This window comes from Psammomys obesus, unplaced genomic scaffold, assembly GCF_907164565.1.
Source record: "Psammomys obesus unplaced genomic scaffold, mPsaObe1.curated_primary_1811, whole genome shotgun sequence".
Classification (NCBI taxonomy): Eukaryota; Metazoa; Chordata; class Mammalia; order Rodentia; family Muridae; genus Psammomys; species Psammomys obesus.
The window spans coordinates 101,492-120,982 of record NW_026585580.1 but is presented as its reverse complement, the minus strand read 5'-3'; the positions used below and the strand labels follow the sequence as shown (position 1 = coordinate 120,982).

General features: G+C 44.7%; 1 protein-coding gene across 1 annotated transcript; it reads left to right on the top strand.

Moving 5' to 3' along the window:
• Window positions 1-1,586: 1,586 nt before the first annotated feature.
• On the top strand, window positions 1,587-19,164 carry Mcm3 (minichromosome maintenance complex component 3). The gene is made up of 17 exons (XM_055605779.1): window positions 1,587-1,677; window positions 3,477-3,589; window positions 3,980-4,188; window positions 4,662-4,792; window positions 7,076-7,314; window positions 7,712-7,820; window positions 9,104-9,257; window positions 9,586-9,717; window positions 10,247-10,455; window positions 11,626-11,800; window positions 12,142-12,268; window positions 13,452-13,602; window positions 15,089-15,229; window positions 16,101-16,204; window positions 16,615-16,691; window positions 17,091-17,202; window positions 18,494-19,164. Exons 1-17 carry the CDS (start codon window positions 1,600-1,602, stop codon window positions 18,690-18,692), a joined length of 2,460 nt encoding a protein of 819 aa, XP_055461754.1. The 5' UTR covers window positions 1,587-1,599; the 3' UTR covers window positions 18,693-19,164.
• Window positions 19,165-19,491: the final 327 nt, after the last annotated feature.

Genomic DNA, 19,491 nt, shown 5'->3' with positions numbered 1-19,491 from the left:
TGCCCTTTGCTGCCTCTCAGAGATCAAAGTTAAGACCCTATTGCTGAAGACAGCATGCACTTCAAACACAGGTCTTGGAAGATTCCATCTGGATCCAGCCTGTGGCATAGGTTTCATAATACCAGAAAGTGTTAACACAAGCCGGTTAATGAGGAAAGTAATCGATAGCCCAGCTGTGACTCCTATGAACCACAACGACCAGCATGGCATATCACTAAAGGTGAAATAGTGGCACTCACATATTGGTGACAACCCGTAGTCTTTTTATAAAGTAAAACAGCCTTTAACGTACCTGTGTGGAACAGGGAGTAGTAACCACCGAGTCTTTGAGGGCCAGCCACATGGATACATTTTTTAAATATAATTTTATTTTTTTAATTTATTACAATTTATTCACGTTGTAGTCCCAACTTGGATACATTTGAAAATGTGTTTGCTTTTATGTTTTAACATTCTGTAGTTTAAAACTTTCTTTCTTGAGAGGTGGAGGCATAAAAGCATATGCCTTTAATCCCAGCATTTGGGAGGCAGAGACGTGTGGTCTACAGAATGAGTTCCAGGACCGCCAAGAATACACTAAGAAACCCTGTCTCTGATTCTCCAACCAAGGACCATGCACGGAGATAACCTAGAACCCCTGCTCAGACGTAGCCCATGGCAGCTCAGTATCCAAGTGGATGCCCTAGTAAGGGGAACAGGGACTGTCTCTGACATGAACTGAGTTGCTGGCTCTTTGATTAGCGCCCCCCCCCCACTCCGGACCCCGAGGGAGTGGGGATTAGGAGGGAATGAGGAAGGGGGCTACAGATGGGATACAAGTAATTAATATAAAAATTAATTAATATTAATTAATTAACTGTAATTAATATAAAAATAAAATTTGGAAAAAAATAAAAAATAGACTCTATCAGTAGAACTTACACAAATTATTTAAAAATATTATAGAATATTTTATTATTTAATTAGAATAAATACATAAAATATAAGTTTTAATATGATTATGTTAAAATTAAAAACATGTTCTCTGAGAGTGTATTATATTGATAATATTTATTATTTTATTTTTATTTAAAGTCTTATCCAATCTAAATAAAATCTAAAGTTTATTTTGGAAAAAAAAAGAAACCCTGTCTCAAAAGACAAAAGAAAACCCAATCCGAACCAAAACAACAACAACAGAATCTCTCAAAAAAAAAAAAACCCTCTCTTTCTCTAATGTTTACTACTTTCCATCAAAATTCAATGTGGCCCAAACTTGGACCCCTCAGTAAATCCTACCTGCCCTCTTGACAAAACCGCCTACGGTCAAAAATGCGAAAAGGACCACAACTCCCAGAATGCAGTGCTTCCTACACGTCCAGTTGCTCCGAGGTCGTGGAGCCTCCTTCTGCTCCATTGGCCGGTCTTCCTATTAAGGCGGAGAAAGCGAGCGCAGCCCTCCAATCCGGCCTAAGAAGAAGGTCGCTAGTGTAGGTATCAGCCAATCATAACGCGCCTCTGCTTTCCGCTTCCTCCACCGTAAACTTCCTTGGCGGGAAAACTTGGGAGGTTTTCGCGCCAGCGCGGAGTCCCCTGGGGCGGTGAGTTTGGGGCAGCGGCATGGCGGGGACCGTAGTGCTGGACGACGCGGAGCTGCGGGAGGCGCAGAGAGACTACTTGGACTTCCTGGATGATGGGGTGAGGCTGCGGGGGCGGGCTGGATGCTGGGGTTCCCGCGGGTGACCCGGCCGTTGCTAGGGCCCCCGCGGAGGGCAAGAGCCGCCGGTTGTTCTTTTGGGCTGCAGCTTCCTGTGCTCTTTGTCAGACTTACCTCAAGATCATATATATGTAATATATATTCGTGTCTTACACGTACAGTGTACTTATCATTTCTTTCTCATCTCATCACTCCTTTTTTTTCCTGCTGCTGATTCCCTTACTTTTTCACGTCTTTTGCGGTGGTGTAGATGGTCCCCAGGGCCTTGTGCTTGCTGTTTTCTCTTCAAAGCCATCTAGTTTGTTTCTAAATTCACGTGGAGACCCCACCTGTTTAAGTCAGATGTAAACAAATGGTCATTCTTATCCTAACTAACTTGGAAGGAAGCACCTAGGGCTGTTGTAGTTGGCTCAGGGGCTGTGCTGGGATTGGGGGGACACTTCTAACTCTGGCAGCTTTCTTTATGCTGGATCAAAAGTATTTTGTATTCAGGTAGAGTGGGGTTTCTATGCAACCCAATATTTAAAGCTGTAGGAGGTTGATGAGCACCGAAAGTTTGTTGATCAGTGAAAAGCAATTTTAAATTTTTTTTGTGTATATTTGAAATATACATCATGATTTTGAAATTAAGTCTGCTATGGTCAGGCATGTTAACATCTTGATTTTAAAATTAAATTTTTATATTAGCAAGGCTTTTTACTTAGTGTGCTTAGGTCATCTTAATTCCCAATTAAAATGTAAGCATACAGGAGAACTGTTGGTGATCAGGATAGCATGTGATAGGGGATGCTAGGTCAGAAGAAAGGGTTGCCTGTAGCCATCTACTTCCTGGGCACCATTTGAGACATGTGAGTATCGATATGATATGTTAGCATCGTATCGTGTAAGTGACATAATTGGTATTCAGTGTCATCTTTGCTGATGACAACCTTGTAGCTCCCAGTCCTCACTTTGGACTTTTGAATATCTTTATTTTGACATAAATAGAATCCCCCCATGGTCAGGAAACCCTTTACAAATAGAGTAGTCAGTGGTCACTAAAGCTTTACTGATGTAGACAGCAGGTATGTTTTCCTTGTCCAGAAAGGCCTAGCCTGTTTTATAATCTAGGAAAAACCGTCCTAACAGATGGAGAAGCATGTTCGCACCAGAGGACAAGATAAAGAATTCAGAAAAGATTGTCATGTGGTTAGTTCTTTGATGCAGCCTCAGACCCGATTGCTGAGCCTACATGCATTGTGACTTCCTCCTCTTTCCAGCTACCTTCTAACACTTATCTGAATCCCGAGCTAGCTGTCCTTTATATTCAGGGCAGTCTTTCACCAGAGGCCACCCTTTCTACCAGTATTTATAGGATCTCATGAGAACCTGTCTGCTTGCTTGTTCTTCTGGCTGTTGCTCTTGAAACAGTCACACTCTGTAGCCTAGCTTTAGACTCTGTAGTGATCCTCCCTGAGTTCGGAACAAACCTTTTTTTCTCTTTGTATCTCCTGCTAGGCAGCTTTGGAGATCCAAGCTTGCTACCAATAAAACCAAGAACCTACAGAAAGGAACCCTGGGTGACACTGACTTTATGCTTCTAGGTTGTAGGTGAAATCTGAGACTAGTGAATGAAGGGGAGAACTTGAAGAACACAGACTTTGAATTGAGCTGAGCTTCAGAGCTTGTTTCAAGAATTGCTTCTGTCCTGAAACACTTTTGAGTCATGAGCTGATCTGATAATGTCTTCATTTTGTGCATCAGATTGCTTAATTTGATTTGTCTTGTTTCTGCTTTGCAGGAAGACCAAGGGATTTACCAGAACAAAGTTCTGGAGCTGATCAGTGACAACCAGTATCGGCTGATTGTCAATGTGAATGACCTGCGCAGGAAAAATGAAAAGAGGGCAAACCGGTGAGTGATAACAGGGTTTTCAGGGGGGATCCGCTGGTTTTGAGTGAGAAAGGCATCCTCTTGTTTAGGTTAGAACAGGCTTCCCTGAGAAAGACCTGTATTGCATGGGCTTGCTCTAGAGGCTGTCATTGTCTCACAGAGAGGCGGTGGCGCACATTTTGCTCCCTGGTGTTTCTGTCTTACAGTGTTTTGCTGAGTATCTTTTTTTTTTTTTTTTTTACATTTTTGGTGATTTGAAGTTAACCTCATTTCTGTATTTTACTGAGCCTTATCCACTGGCAGGACAAAGTAGGAATGGGGTTTTCTTTCATCGATCATAATGACCAAAGAGTGTTTCTTCTTGTCTTAAGTTCTGCCTAATTAATTGTTCTTTGTCTTGACCACATGCAGCCTCCTGAACAATGCTTTTGAGGAGCTGGTTGCCTTCCAACGGGCCTTGAAGGACTTTGTGGCCTCCATTGATGCTACCTATGCCAAGCAGTATGATGAGTTCTACATCGGATTGGAAGGCAGCTTTGGCTCAAAGCACGTCTCTCCCCGGACTCTCACGTCCTGCTTCCTCAGCTGTGTGGTCTGTGTGGAAGGCATTGTTACTAAATGTGAGTGGATTGGAAATGGTGCCAGGGCCCTAATAAAATGAGAGGATAGATGTAGGAGGTCCAGAAACCGCGAGGGTTGTCGTGGGTCAGGGGAACGTGTAGCTTCAGAGAAGTGGAGCATTGAAATTAAACAGTGAAATGTGGAGCACAACTCTGGGTCCGCAGCTACAGGGGGAAGGGAAGTGATGACCAGTGTAGCGGAATGGTGAATCCCCAAACTGGAGGAGCCCTGCTCCTCAGATCTTAGTGAAACCCTGAACTGTCCCGTAGGTGATACCACTGATACTTACAGTTTTACACGGATAGAGTGATAGCCTATGTGCTAATGTAAAGAAGAATAAATGACAAATGTTACTAAAAGGAAGTAAAGTGTTAATGTTACTGGAAGGACACAGCATTTAAAGGCCTTGAAAGAGTTTAGATCCCTCCTATGTCAGTGTGTTGCTGGGTGACACACGCCTTTGCATTCCTAGGCTCTCTGGTCCGTCCCAAAGTCGTTCGCAGTGTTCACTACTGTCCTGCTACTAAGAAGACCATAGAGCGACGCTACTCTGATCTCACGACCCTGGTGGCTTTCCCATCCAGTTCCGTTTACCCCACAAAGGTGAGCACGTGAATTCGTTGGGCTTCCTCAAGGGCTCAGAGATGGCTGTTTTAATTCAAGAGTGGCATAGTGTCTGGAGTCTCTGCTCTAAAAAGTAGATCATGTGAGGTAAGGCTTAATTCAGAAGACAGATTGGATGCAAGATAGTTTAATGTAGAAATCCCACATTTTAAGACTATCGTTAGGGAGTTGGTGTCGTGGGGAAGAGGACTTGTTCTTTAAATGTGAGAACCTGAGTTTGAGTCCCCAGCACTCAAGCAAAGGGCTGGGCGTACGTACCTGTGCGTGTCTTCTAATCCCACCTGTCTCTGGAGAGGAGAGATAGGTAGGTCCCAAAAGCTTACTGGCCAGCCAGCCCAGGTAAAATGAGGATTCCTGCTGCCATGCTCTAATGTCCACGTGCAAGAGTGTGTGCACCACACACACAAACACACACACACAGTAACGTTTAGAAAAGTTGGAATATACAAGGCCCAACAGAAGAAAAAGCATGGATGGCAGGTGTTTTAACAGTTGTAATCATAGTAACACAATGTACTTTCTAAAAGTAAAATGGAATACTTTTGTTACATTATGCTCTTGTATAATCTTTGCCGACATCCCAGTGGATTTGGGAAAAGACCGTGAAAGGCTTTCTTTTTGCTGTTCAGAGTGAGAAAAGTTGATAACTTTCTTGTAAGATGAGACAGGAGATTGTTAATACTGATTTTTTTTTTTTTATGTCTATACTCATTTAGTTAAAGGATATCCCTTTCTCATAAAATTGTCCTTGTCTGTGAAGTAGAAAATACTTGTTTTTGTAAGGTTACAATAATTCCATGTAATAGTAGTAGTTCCTGGCACATAGTGAGCACTCAATAGACACAGTGGCTTTGGTGGTTTTAGGGAATTCACTTATGGTGGAAACACATCTTAATGTTTTTTATGTAAACTTAGTATATATAATATAAAATGTGTAAATATTAATGTTTATATGTGGAATAATAGAAACATGTGTTTCATATAATATATATATATATATTATATTATATGATAGCACTTAAGTGTGTAGTTCGAGTTTTTACAAGCAGAATATACTCATACAACCAGCATCTAAAGTGGGAAACAAAGTTACCAGTGCTTAAAATCCCTGGTAAAGCCAGTAGTGGTGAGGAGTGGTGCACACCTTCAATCCCAGCACTCTGGAGTTAGAGATAGATGGATGGATCCCTGAGTTCGAGGTCAGCTTGGTCTACAAAGCCAGTTCCTGAACAGCCATGGCTACACTTTTTTCTTTTCTGTCTTGAAAAAAAAGTCCCTATCGAAGGGACTGTCCTCTCTCTCTTCCCTCTCTCTCTCTCTCTCTCTCTCTCTCTCTCTCTCTCTCTCTCTGTCTCTCTGTCTTAGAGTCTCTATATAGCTTTAGCTGTCCTGGAACTTATTGTGTAGATCAGGTTGGCCTTGAACTCATATCACAGAGAGCCACCTGCCTCTGCCTTCTGGGTGCTGGGATTAAAGGCATGTGTACCCAAGCCTAACAATCCTGTTGTCTTTCCAGTAAAGATTGTTTTAGCCTATTTTCCTATATACATGCTCTTGAGTTGAGCAGCATTTATGTAGCATTGTATATGCTTTCAAGTATGTCCTACACACAGTGTTCATTTGTGTGACTGTGCCCCATGTACCTATTCTGTTATAATAGATTTGGATTATTTTTAAAATTTTGCCTGCTAGGAATGGTGCTGCTGTGAGTAGTTGGTAGCTTTGCATGCATGTTTCTGTTGGGTATTTTGTGGGAGGGGGAAAGCAGCATTGGAGCCAGTCACTGTGGAAGAGGCTGGATCCCTGAGTTCAAGGCCAGCTTGGGCTAAAGAGTTCCAGAATAGTCAGGGCTATAAAGGGAAATCTCATCTCCAAAAAAAAAAAAAAAAAAAAAAAAAAAAAAAAAAAAAAAAAACAAAAAAAAAAAAAAAAAAAAAAAAAAAAAAAAAAAAAAAAAAAAAAAACCACAACCAACAAACAAAACAAAAACAAAGGAAAGAAAAAAAGCAACGAACAAAACAACCACATTAAATTGTAATCACAATTTGTTGTAACCAAATTCAGCATCAGTTCAGGGAGTCAGGATTTTAACGTTGGTGTTAGTACACCACAATCCATCAAGGAAAACTGACCTTTCGTTTTCTGGTTTGTTATGAATTCAGAGCCCAGGCTAGGAGGACAGAAGAGATGCATACCCTTTATCATGATTCTAGATAGTAAAGTTTCAAGAAAGATGTTTTAACTTTGTGTGTGTGTTTTAAGGATGAAGAGAACAACCCCTTGGAGACAGAGTATGGCCTGTCTGTCTACAAGGACCACCAGACCATTACCATCCAGGAGATGCCAGAGAAGGCCCCTGCTGGTCAGCTTCCTCGCTCTGTGGACGTCATTCTGGATGACGACCTGGTGGATAAAGTGAAGCCTGGCGACAGAATTCAGGTGGTGGGGACCTACCGCTGCCTTCCGGGGAAGAAGGGCGGCTACACCTCAGGGACCTTCAGGTAAGGGCCTGCTGTGAAATGTTGGGGGCTCCATTGGCAGCTTCTGTCCTAGTAATGCTTTGGCTCCAGGTTGCCATATGCTACAGGGGACTGACTGATGGAGCGTGCATACTGCCGGCCAGTGAGGTGAGGCGACTCGTACCTCTTCTTCCCATACAGCATTGGGAATGTGGACCATCGCAGGCCCAAAATAGATACAGCCTCATGACTAGCCTCGCCCGAGATTCCCAACTCCTTTACGTATACACTTGTTTGTTGGGCATTCCGTCCTCACTGTGGCTTGTGGATGTCGGGCTGAGCCGAGTTCTTGCCTCCCATTTTCTTGCTTAGTTTACTAGACCAAGAACACTTAGCGCTGCAGGAGGCTCAGCCAGGCTTCCCTTCCACTGTGTTGCAGGACTGTCCTGATCGCCTGTAACGTGAAACAGATGAGCAAGGACATTCAGCCTGCATTCTCTGCTGACGACATAGCCAAGATCAAGAAGTTCAGCAAAACGCGCTCCAAGGTCAGTTGATGGGTTTGGTTTGAAAGTGTTGTGTCCTGTCTGTGTGTGGCTGTCTCTCTGCTAGATCTGGGAGAAGCTATTTTTTTGTTTTGTTTTTTCCCTCTGAAGTATTTGTTGCTAGCTTCCAATTTTGTTTCAACTGGCAGTTTAAGGGTGTTTTTGCCATTTAATTGGTAATACTTGTTCTGTCTTCTGGGCTTCCCAGTCCAATCTAAAGCAAATGAGTGTGTACAAATGAGATGGTACAGATTATAATATCCGTACCATCCAGCCTTGTTTCTAACTGGCTTAGTTCTCTGTTGAGACAGAGTCTCATATAGCCCAGGCTGTGTCTGAACTCCTGATTCTCCTTCATGTGCTACCCCCTGGGTTTTTATTTTTAAATCGTATTTCCTTAATTTTCTCTTTCTGTGTGTATGTACTCACTCGTGTGTGGTGGTTAAGTAGCCTTGTGGAACCTAGGGATGAACTCAGGTGGTTAGGCTTGGCCACAGAAACCATTACCCATCTTACTGGCTTTATAAAGACAGGCTGTGCACACTTAGAGTCGAGCAAAGTAGTATTCACATGTGCAATAAAAGTTATTGCCAGGCCATGAAATAGATTTTAGACCCAGTTTTTGTTTGTTTGAGCTGGAATATCCTTACTGTGTTGGGGGTTAGATCCAGGGGCCTTACCTTGTTTGTGTTAGCCGAATTCTGTACCACTGAGGTATGTCCTCGGCCTGTTCTTTTAGCTTTGGAGAGAAGCTTATTACAGATTCATAGATGGGAAAGAGGGAGCTGTGCTCTTTGAGTTAGATGTGGCGGGTAGGCAGCCACATGTGGGAGGGAGGACTCTGGAGTGTCAGAAGAAATGGATGCGCAGGCCCTGGCTGCCACCTGAAAGAGAAAGGGGACGAAAAGGACAAGCTATGCAGAGCCAACAGCCTCATGGAGGCCCAGGGGACTTCACTTCCCTGCCGCCATCAGTACTTTTGAGACAGAATCTAACTATGTAGCCCACACTGGTCTGGGTACTCCCTAGTTAGTGCAAGCTGCCCTTAAGTCACAATTCCCTGCCTCAGACTGGTAGGTGCTGAACTGCAGGTATATGCTCCTGAAGATTAATCTGGAAGTTTTGGGTTGTAGGCTGCCCCTTTACCTACCCTGCTAGTTGTCTGATAATGGGATTGTCTTAGAACAAAGCTTTTGCTTTTAGAACCCTAGTTTATATTCGCTGTGGGCTCCAGACACCCCACTAGGTGTCACTAGGTTTTTCACTCTTGATTCTTTTTCCTTTAGGATGTGTTTGAGCAGTTGGCCCGCTCATTGGCCCCTAGCATTCATGGGCATGACTATGTCAAGAAGGCAATCCTCTGCCTGCTCTTGGGAGGGGTGGAAAGGGAACTTGAAAATGGCAGCCATATCCGTGGAGACATCAATATTCTTCTAATAGGTATGGTGCTAGGGGATGTGTTAGACCGATATGTGTTTACCTTGAGGAACGGGTTGTGAGAGCATGCATATAAAATTGTACTGTCTGTATCTGGTCATATCTCAGCCCCATCAAAGTACAGAAGGCTAAAATGTATGCTTGTGAAAACCACTCCTGAAATTCTTGATTTATTTTACTTAGACTGTATTCTGCAAATGAGAAAAGGGGAGAAAGTAACAGTTAATATCGAGTTACTATGTGGATTGTGCAGTGAAGTATGCAGTGGAAGCTGAGCTGGCTGGGGTACGTGGGGAGGTTCCTAGAGAATCATCACTGCCTTGTCCTGTAGGTGACCCGTCTGTGGCCAAGTCCCAGCTTTTGCGGTATGTGCTTTGCACTGCGCCCAGGGCCATTCCCACCACCGGCCGGGGCTCATCTGGAGTGGGTCTCACAGCTGCTGTCACTACAGACCAGGAAACAGGTAAGGGCCTGAGGCCCCTTGGCAGAGGTCCAGCGTGTGTTTGAGCAGATTCTGTAAACTTACTGTAGGCGCTGGCTTGTGTTTGGCACATTTGAAAGATGAGTGGGGTGTGTTGTAAGGCCGAAAGCTTTGGAGAGGCAGGTAAATTGTTGAAGGCTTTAGGTCTCTTGCTAGAAATAGGTTCTAGAAGACGATTAGAATGGTGGCAAAAGGGAAAAGAGCAACTTATGAGAAAGGGAAAAATGAAATTAGGGGAAAGATTTGAAGAACAGGAAAGAAGCTCTAGTTGGATGTCACCTGAGTGTAATGAGGAGAGCGAGTCTGTAGAAGTGAGAGGCTCTTGTTGAGGGCTTAGCAAGACTGCAGGGTGGACCTGAGAAATAACATGGTTTCCTAGCAAGTCTTGTGGCGAAATCTCCTTACTGAGTTCTCATGCACTGTGAAGACAAGTGCCAGGCAGAGAGACCGAGCTCCTTCTCTAACCTCTCACCTAGGCCATGGCACGTGCATTTACCTTTTCTCTTCCTAGGGGAGCGCCGCCTGGAAGCTGGTGCCATGGTCCTGGCTGACCGAGGAGTGGTTTGCATTGATGAGTTTGACAAGATGTCTGACATGGATCGTACAGCCATCCACGAAGTGATGGAGCAGGGTCGAGTGACTATTGCAAAGGCTGGCATCCATGCTCGGCTGAACGCCCGCTGCAGTGTTTTGGCAGCTGCCAATCCAGTCTATGGCAGGGTAAGTGGAATCAGGTCCACAACCACCATTCTTGGATTGATTTGGCTTTGCCTAATAGCTGGACTGAGGGGTTTACTGTAGGGGACTAAGAGATCCAAAACTTAACCCATCTTTTACTTTGTTTGGATTAGAGCAGTACGCGTGCATGTGTGCATACATGTCCGTGCGAGTGCTTGCTTATAGGCAGGTGTGTTTTTTCTGTGTCAGTGTTGGGTGTCCTCCTCATCATTCTCCACCTTAGTTTTTGAGATAGCGTCCTGGATTTTGCTAGCCAAACAGTTGATGTTAGGAAACCATGAAGTCAACCGGGTGGTGGTGGCAGCGGCACATGCCTTTAATCCCAACGAGTTTGAGGCCAGCCTGCTCTACAGAGAGTTCCAGGACAGCCAGGACTGTACAGAGAAACCCTGTCTCAAAAAGACAAACAAAAAAAGGAAACCATTGTATGTTTTCTGTAATTAGGCCATTATGCTTCTCTGGTCTTAGGAGACTTTGTATGAGCAGTAGAAGCACTGTATCTCAGTGATCCCAACTGTGAGCCTTGGTCTTCAGGTGTGTATGTGGGTCATGCAGCATGCATAATGAAAACGCACGTGTGTGTTCAGAACAAGGCTTTATTAACGTTGCATGATGCAGCAGAAGCCAGCAATGTCAGAGACTTAGATTCATTGGTGGTTGGTTTTGAATTATTTTATGATCATTGTGCATCCAGAAACCTATTCCTGATGACAGTTTTTTGTGACTTCCCTGATAGAGTGTTTGCAGTCCTTAGTTAAAGAAAGCTATGCTGTTTGTGTTCATTTATTTGTGGGTGTTTTGTGTAGTGTAGTGTTTTGGTTTGGTTTGGGTTTTTTTGTTTGTTTTTTGAGACAGAGTTTCACTATATAGGTCTGTTCTAGAACTCAGAGATCTGCCTACTTTTGCCTTCTGAGTGCTGAGAATAAAGGCATCCCAGTGCGTTTGTTTATTTTTAAATAGTCTATCTGACTGTTATCCAGTGATCCTAGGGCTGGAACCCAGGATCTCACACACATCAGACGAGCACTCTGCCACTGAGCTATGTCCCGGTCTGCCTGTCGTATTCTGCGTGGTTCACTTCAGCATTGATTTGGCTTTGATGCTCTTCCTGCTGCTGTTGTCTGTACTCGGTTGTCCTCTTGTGTTCTCCAGTACGATCAGTATAAGACTCCTATGGAGAACATTGGGCTGCAGGACTCCCTGCTGTCACGATTTGACCTGCTCTTCATCATGCTGGATCAGATGGATCCTGAACAGGATCGGGAGATCTCTGACCACGTCCTTAGGATGCATCAGTACAGAGCCCCCGGGGAGCAGGACGGTGACGGTGAGTGCATGGAGTGGCAGGAACGGCTAGTGAGGGGGCTCTAAAAGATGCCCCAGGGCCGGGCCGAGGCCATTCTGTGTCTGTTAATGCTGCAGTTGGCCTCACCTCCTCTTCCCTTCACTGCTCACTCACTGGAGATTGTCTGTCCACTTTGGGATCCCCTGTATCTCTTAGCTTCTTCTGGGTAGTTCTAATCTTCATGTTTGTGAGGGCCATGTGTCTCTTTCCTCCTGGGTCCTTGCTTTCTAAGTCTTGTGGTCTCATTCCTTTCTGTGCTACAGAAGAGGCAAGCTCTCTTGGCTTAAACCCCTTAATCTCGTTTGTGTCTTCATGTTTACCAGCTCTGCCACTGGGTAGCTCGGTGGATATCCTGGCCACAGATGACCCCGACTTTACCCCGGACGACCAGCAGGATACCCGGATCTATGAGAAGCACGACAACCTTCTTCATGGGACCAAGAAGAAGAAGTGAGCACCCTCTCACTTCTTCGTAAAGAGACCTGAGGTTTTTCTTCACGTTAGATATTTTCTGGGTCTACAGATGAACCGTTTGTCCTAGCCCATGACCTTGCATATGTCTGTGGTTGAGCCAGCCCTGGCTCAGGTCTTTCCTAAAACAAAGTTTTGACATCTAGGCATGGCTCACACCTGTAATCTCAACACTCAAAAGGCTAAGGTAGGAATTTGAAGCTAGCCTGGACTACAAATAACCTGTCTCTGAAACTTTTTTTGACATTGTGCCCAAGTGATAGTAGGTATGTGATCTGTTCCTCTGATGTGGTCTGTGGATCTTTGTGGAAATTTTTGTGGGCCGTTAGTAGGTAGCAAGCAGTAGAGACTTTTAAAAGTAAACTTGAGTAGAGACTTCATGGGTGCTCAGAGCATGAAGTGTAGATTCTTGTGCCCTCTGGCCATGCTATAGAAAGAAGTATCTTTGTATCATATCTGACTTGACCTATTCCTCTCTGAGCCAGTATTTCCACATAAATAGGCCTGGTACATGGTGTGATGGTACATACATACAATAATGGGGAACATTGCTGGTGGATTTGTGTGAGTTTGAGGCCAGTCTGATCTACACAATGAGTTCCAGGCCAGCCAGTGATAGATAGTAAGACCCTATTTCTAGAAATGGAAGATGGCACAGCAAGTAAGAGCAGTTCCAGAGGACCTAAGTTCAGTTCCTAGAACCCCCATGGCAGCTCATAATAGTTTGTAACTATAGTTTCAGGGGACCCTCCTGTGTCATCCATGGACAAGGGCATGCACATGGTGCACAGACATACATGCAGGCAAAACACCCATATTCATAGCATCAAAGCAAATAAACTACAAAACAGCCAGTCAGTGGTGGTGCACGCCTTTAATCCCAATGCTTGGAGAGAGGGACAGGCTGATCTCTGAGGTAAGGCCAGCCTGGTCCACAGGCAAGGCTACACAGAGAAATCCTGTCTTAAAAAAATACAACAAAACAAAAACAAAAAACTTGAGATTAAATAGAGAATGTTAGAAATGCTGTGTGTGTTCCCTGGGACAGGTGATGATGGGTTCTAGGCTTCATCTCTGTACTGTCATTGGGCCTGCCCTCTCTGAGAGGTAAAACATTGCCCCAGATGGGTTAGGAAAATGCCATTTGTTCTCCTGGATCCAGAGAGAAGATGGTGAGCGCAGCTTTTATGAAGAAGTACATCCATGTGGCCAAAATCATAAAGCCCATCCTGACACCAGAGTCAGCAGCCTACATTGCGGAAGAATACTCACGCCTGCGCAGTCAGGACAGCATGAGCTCAGACACTGCCCGGGTGAGTGCATCAAGGCTTGTGGTTTCAAGGGTTGGCAAGAGGAGGGCAGGAGTTTCTGCTCTCTGGTAACCTGGGGAGTTTTAACTTGACCACCCTTCCTGGTCTGAGAACTATCTGTTATTACACATTTATCTATCCCTTTTCTGAAGGAAATGAAAACCAAGACCTTAGATAGGAATGGTCTCCCCCAGTGAACTATGAGTAATTTCTGGGACCTGACCTTGTCTCTTCTCATATTCGGTGGGAAAAGAACTCAGGGTTCAGACTTGAGAGGAGAAGGCAGAAAGGTAGATAAAAAGACATTTATTATGTGCCTGGTGTGATACATGGAAGAAAGTGGATGTGAAATCCCCAGATGGGTGTGACTGTCAGTGATGTTTGGACAGACTCAGACAAATAACTAGAAGTTGAGTGACCATGATTAAGAGCAGTTTCTAGTGTGACTTTTAAAGCTGCCCTTGAACTTACCTGCATCTCCCAGGGACTGTAGTTCGCAGGACTATAAGCAGAGAGACCCAAGTGTGCCCTGAAACTTCAAGTGAGCACAGTGATTCATTAGGCCAAGGATCCTATCACATAACAGCAGCCAGAAAAGACACAGGCTGGCTTACAGCCTCGCTGTGAACTACTTGGAGGGAGTGCGTTGGGTTCCTCATTCTATGAGTGAGATTGCACTCCTTATAGACAGTTGTCTTCATAGCTCACCTTTACCGGGGGTTAGCTACCTTCGTGTGGCCTTGGACAGATCCAGCTCTTTGGTTCCCACGTCCTCACCTGGACAGTACTTAGTTAAGAGGAATCACTTACAGAGTGAGTGCTCAGCTCCTACAAGGCATTGTGGGCCTTGCAGAAAGGAGTTGATTTCCTGTTGCATGCTGTCAACTCACCTTTTTTGGGGCAGTTGTAGGCTAGCTAGTTTTCTCCTTCCTCACTCAATTTTCCTCTCTCCTTGAATGCTGTCACTTATATTTCCTTGGTTGTTTTTCTTAACCTTTATGAATTTTTAAAAATCCATTTAGTTCTTGACAATTTCACACGTGTAGAATGGCTTCTCATCACTCCTCTCTTCTTCGTGTCCTTGTTACCCGTCCTTCTGCCCTGTTGCTGTCTTGCAGAGCCATGTCTTGGTTTCTGTTTGGTTCAACTAGGATTGCCTGTGTGGTTGTAACTATCTTTTATTTTTCACTTGTTCCCTGCTCCTGAGGGGGCTAGTATAAATTTTGGGGTTGAGCACTCAACTGCCTCCTAATTCTCAGTACCTTGTGCAGCCATGAAACTTTGCCTTCTCTGGTGCTGGCTGAAGAAAAAGACTTCTGAGTGTGGCATTAGTTGGGCACAGGCTGCTATCTGAACTTTAAATAGTGTCCACCTATGGAGAAGACCATGAGCTTTCTGAGCAGTTTTGGTAGCGCCTTTATTTTTTTTCTGTGCAGTGATAGTGAGACATGTTTCCCCAGCAATAATTCCCTCATGGCGTCTTCCCTAGACATCTCCGGTTACAGCACGAACACTGGAGACTCTGATTCGACTAGCCACTGCCCATGCGAAGGCCCGCATGAGCAAGACTGTGGACCTGCAGGATGCAGAGGAAGCTGTGGAACTGGTTCAGTATGCTTATTTCAAGAAGGTGAGTCTTGAGGGAACCTGAGGAAGAGGAGGGGAAGAGTGTAAGAGCCAGAGGGGTTGGAGGAAAGAAACCAGGAGAACAAGCCCTCAAAATCACCTAAGCAAATATATGAACTCTGGAGACTAAAGTAGCAATCACAGGGCCTACATAGGTCTATACCAGGTTCCCTGCATATGCATCAGAGCTTTCTGTTTACTGTCTTTATGGGATTCTGGAGTGTGTATGTGAATGAGTAGGGCTCTGATTCCTGTGCCTTCCCTTGGGGCTCTTTTCCTTCTGTTGGTTTGCCTTGTCCAACTCCAATGTGATTTTTTTTTTGTTTTATCTTAATTACATTTTAGTGCTTTATGTGTTGTTACCTTTTAGAGGCCTGTTCTTTTCTAATGAGAGACAGAAGGAGTAGATCCGGGTGGGAGGAGCTTTGGGGAGGAACTGGACGGAGAAGAGGAGGGGAAACTAATGAGGATATGTTGTATGAGAAAAGAATCTGTTTTTAATAGAAGCCTTGTGCCAGTTGCCTGTTGCTCATCTGAAGATCTGTAGACCTTGAAGGTTTAGACCTGTGGGTCTACCTTGCTTTTCTTTTTATGAGGTTGGGAGTGGTGTTGAATTTCAGCTAAACAAATAAACGAATGGCTCTCCCCCTTACCCATAATGATTTGGACACCTCCCCAAACACTCCCCTGTGTGAAAGTACCTACTGTGTGAGAGACGGCTAATAGGCTGTCCCTACCTCTGGTCCTGGGACTTGGACCAGGAAGGCTAGAGATAAGTCTTAGAAACTTGGAAGTCACTTCTACCTTGATGCAGAAGCAACTCAAGGTTCCTTACTCAGTTTTGGTGCCAGTGATGTCCCCTGGCTTGGTTCTAGGTCCTGGAGAAGGAGAAGAAACGAAAGAAGCCAAGTGAAGATGAATCAGACCTGGAAGATGAAGAAGAGAAGAGCCAAGAAGACCCTGGACAGAGTCGGAAGAGGTACAGTGGGGATGAGAAGTAACATGAGAGACTCTTAGCTGGAAGAGCGCCATTGGTTAGCATCGGGCTCTTCAGGGCCCTGTAGCGTTTGCTGGGGAAGGTAGTTGGGCACAGGAGATAGCGCTGACTAGCAGAAGGGACGCCATCATTAGGTCTTTGGATGTTCTTGGCTATTTGCTCGCTCCTGCCTATGCATTTGTAAGGCTGATAATAGGGACAAAGATCACTGGGCAGCAGGGCCTGGAGAGTGTCTTGTCAAGAAATGTAGTGGTTTGTTCGGGCCTGAGCCTGATGTTTCACTTTGGTTGTTGTACTTCATTCTGGTTGTATGTTTCTCTGTGGCCTGAGCCCCCAAATGGGGCTGTCTAAAGTCATATCTGTCAGTTTCTTGACTGCTGTGGGTATTGCAGGAGGAAGACTCAGGCCAAGGATGGGGAGTCCTATGACCCATATGACTTCAGTGAAGCAGAAAAGGAAATGCCTCAAGGTGAGTGAGCATTTCCTCTTGACCCGTCCAGTTGCTGTTTGTGCTTCCTTTTCTCGTGGGCTCCCATTGACTCCCACACGAGACTCTGTGACCAGGATGTTTGCCTCTGGAGACCTTGGGAAACCCATGGTGCAAACTTGAGAAAATAAGCTTGGTTCTGCCATTTTATTCGTCATGACCCTTTGTTGTTCCTGGTGCAAGGCATGTAGAGTCTCCCACCTAATTCAGTTCCTCTATCCATTGGGGGTCTCTCTGTATTATCCTGCCTTGTCCAGTAAGAACCGTGGGAGACAGGGCTCACAGGCTCAGCAAGACGGGAGGGGGTGGTTTCTTCTGTGTTCATGGAAAGGGCTTCACCTTGCTATCTCCCCAACCCCTGCAACCATTGCTTCCCTGAAGTGCACACTCCGAAGACTGATGACTCTCAAGAGAAGACTGACGATTCTCAAGAGAAGACCGACGGCTCTCAGGAGACCCAGGAATCCCAGAAAGTGGAGCTGAGTGAATCTAGGTGAGTGTCTGCTCCTGCTTGGGAGTTCCTGCTGGCGGGGACCCAGCTTCCAGGTGGAGTGCCACCAGCCTTCTCTCATGAGCTTAGAGCTACAATTCCAAGAGTTACAACACTCCCCACTGCTAATGCCAGGCTCACGCAGACAGTTGCAAGCAAGTATCTGAACGCTTGTGGCATTTTTGCTGTCTGTTTGCCATACTACTTCTTTCTTTGGAAATTTGAATTTTTATTGCTTTTAAATCAGGAGGAAGTGGCTCAACTTAACCAAGGGCAAAATTTGATTTGTATCTTACTGTAGCCTTGGATTCTTTTCAGTGGGATGCATCTTTTTTTTTTTTTTTCCATAAACTATCATGACTTTTTTTGAAACGCATTTTCCCTAGGGTTTCAGAAAATACTTTTTTTTCCTGAAATTTGTTTACCGGACACCAAAGAAACACCATAGCTAAAGTTAATTTTTTAAGGTGTAAAAGACAATGCAGCCAAACATGGAAAGATACTTAAAACAGTAAAGATTGTCATTCCTCTCTGCAGAAACTGCCATTGATCTTTGCTTTCTGAATTGGCTCAGGTAGATTTCATTCTCAGCAACTGTGGGCTTTGTTGGTGCAATGTATAGCTTCTTTGTTTTTTGCAACAAGGACTAGCTATGTAAACAGACTGTCCTCAAGCTCAAAGAGATCCCCCTTTCCCTGCATCCTGAGTGCTGGGATTAAAGGCATATGCCCCCCTCTCACCGTTTGATGTATAGATTTGTAAACAAATTCTTGAATGGCACTGAGGTGGCTTCCTGTGACTGCCAACCATTCCCTGTAAAACAGTCTTAGGTTTATCTTAGGTTTGGCATACTCCTGAGGCACATGAAGTTCATAGACTCTTTGTTACATGGCACACTCCTGAGGCACAGGAAGGTCACAGACTGGTGAAGACAAGTGGGTTTCTGTAAGTACTCTGAGTAAACTGTCACCCAGATCCTGTGCCAACTGGTTTACTGTGTCGTGTGTGGGATTACCAGTCTCTTACCATCCTCCAGGCTTCAAAGGATCCTCGTGCCTTAATTACAGGAAACTGTGCAGTGTAGGTTAGTTTTAAAGAAGGGTGCCCAGAACATTGAAAGAACAGTTACTGTTACGCTTTTCCCATATCAGTCTTGCCTTAGAGCTGCAGGTTTTCTTAAGACATGGTGACTTGTGGCTTCCCCCAGCCTGGGCTTCTTTGGTGCTGGTATTATATATGTGCTCCACTGTGCCTGGCTCCTCCTCTACTCATGTTTTTTTCCTGTCTTGGGCAGGTTGAAGGCTTTTAAGGCGGCCCTCTTGGATGTGTTCCAAGAAGCTCATGCACAGTCTGTGGGAATGAACCACCTCATAGAATCCATTAATCGGGATAAAGAAGAGCCTTTCACCCCAGAGGAGATCCAGGCTTCACTGAGCAGGATGCAGGATGACAACCAGGTCATGGTGTCTGAGGGCATAGTTTTCCTTATCTGAGCAGGGCTTGTCTGAAGTTGTTCCTGCCAAGTGCTACCCTGTCCCCTGCCTTTGTCTCCATTCTCCAGTAACTTTCAGTGATGGAAGCTGATGATGAGACTCCCAGGACTTGGTGGAACCTTTGAGAATGGCTGCTGCTATGGGCAAGAGCTGTAGGGGAGGGCCAGGACTCTTGACAGAAGGCCTGGCTCAGTCCCCTTCCAGTCCTAAACACAGGAAGTCCATTTCATGACTTGAGTTGTGTTTTGGGGCCCAGCTGTTTTCTGCATTTGTTGCTTGTGTTTTTACCTCCATTCCCCACTCCCAAGCACTTTAGTCTAAGAAAAGCTTTGAGGTCTGTTGGGCCAGAGTGCCTCAGGCAGATCTCAAAGGTGGATTGGAGAAAGCTTTCTTTGCATTTAGACTAATTATATATTGTTGACCAAGACATTGACATTGAGTAAATAGAACTATTTTGTACCTGTGGACTTTATACTCTGCTTTTATAAAAAAAAATGCATTATTTGTGTGTGTGTTTGTGAAGGTTGTGGCTGGGACACACTTGTGGAGGTCAGTGCATATCTTATGAGAGTTGGTTCTACCATGTGGGTTCTAGGGATCCAACACAGACAGGCTTGGCCGCGGATACCCAGGCCCTACAAATACTGTGGTTTCTTTTTTTCATTATAGCTGAATACTATTCTGTTTTATACATATTATAATCTGATATATATATATATACCAGATTTTCATTATCCATTTATCTGTCGGTGGGCAACTGAATTGATTCTGGTTCTTTGCTATAGCGAATAAAGTGTAA

Excerpts from the sequence above, each read along its gene's own strand:
- Mcm3 (XM_055605779.1), top strand. The coding sequence starts at position 1,600 with ATGGCGGGGACCGTAGTGCTGGACGACGCGGAGCTGCGGGAGGCGCAG. Across the intron at positions 7,315-7,711 it reads TACACCTCAGGGACCTTCAG|GACTGTCCTGATCGCCTGTA; the intron begins GTAAGGGCCTGC and ends ACTGTGTTGCAG. Across the intron at positions 16,205-16,614 it reads CCTGGACAGAGTCGGAAGAG|GAGGAAGACTCAGGCCAAGG; the intron begins GTACAGTGGGGA and ends TGGGTATTGCAG.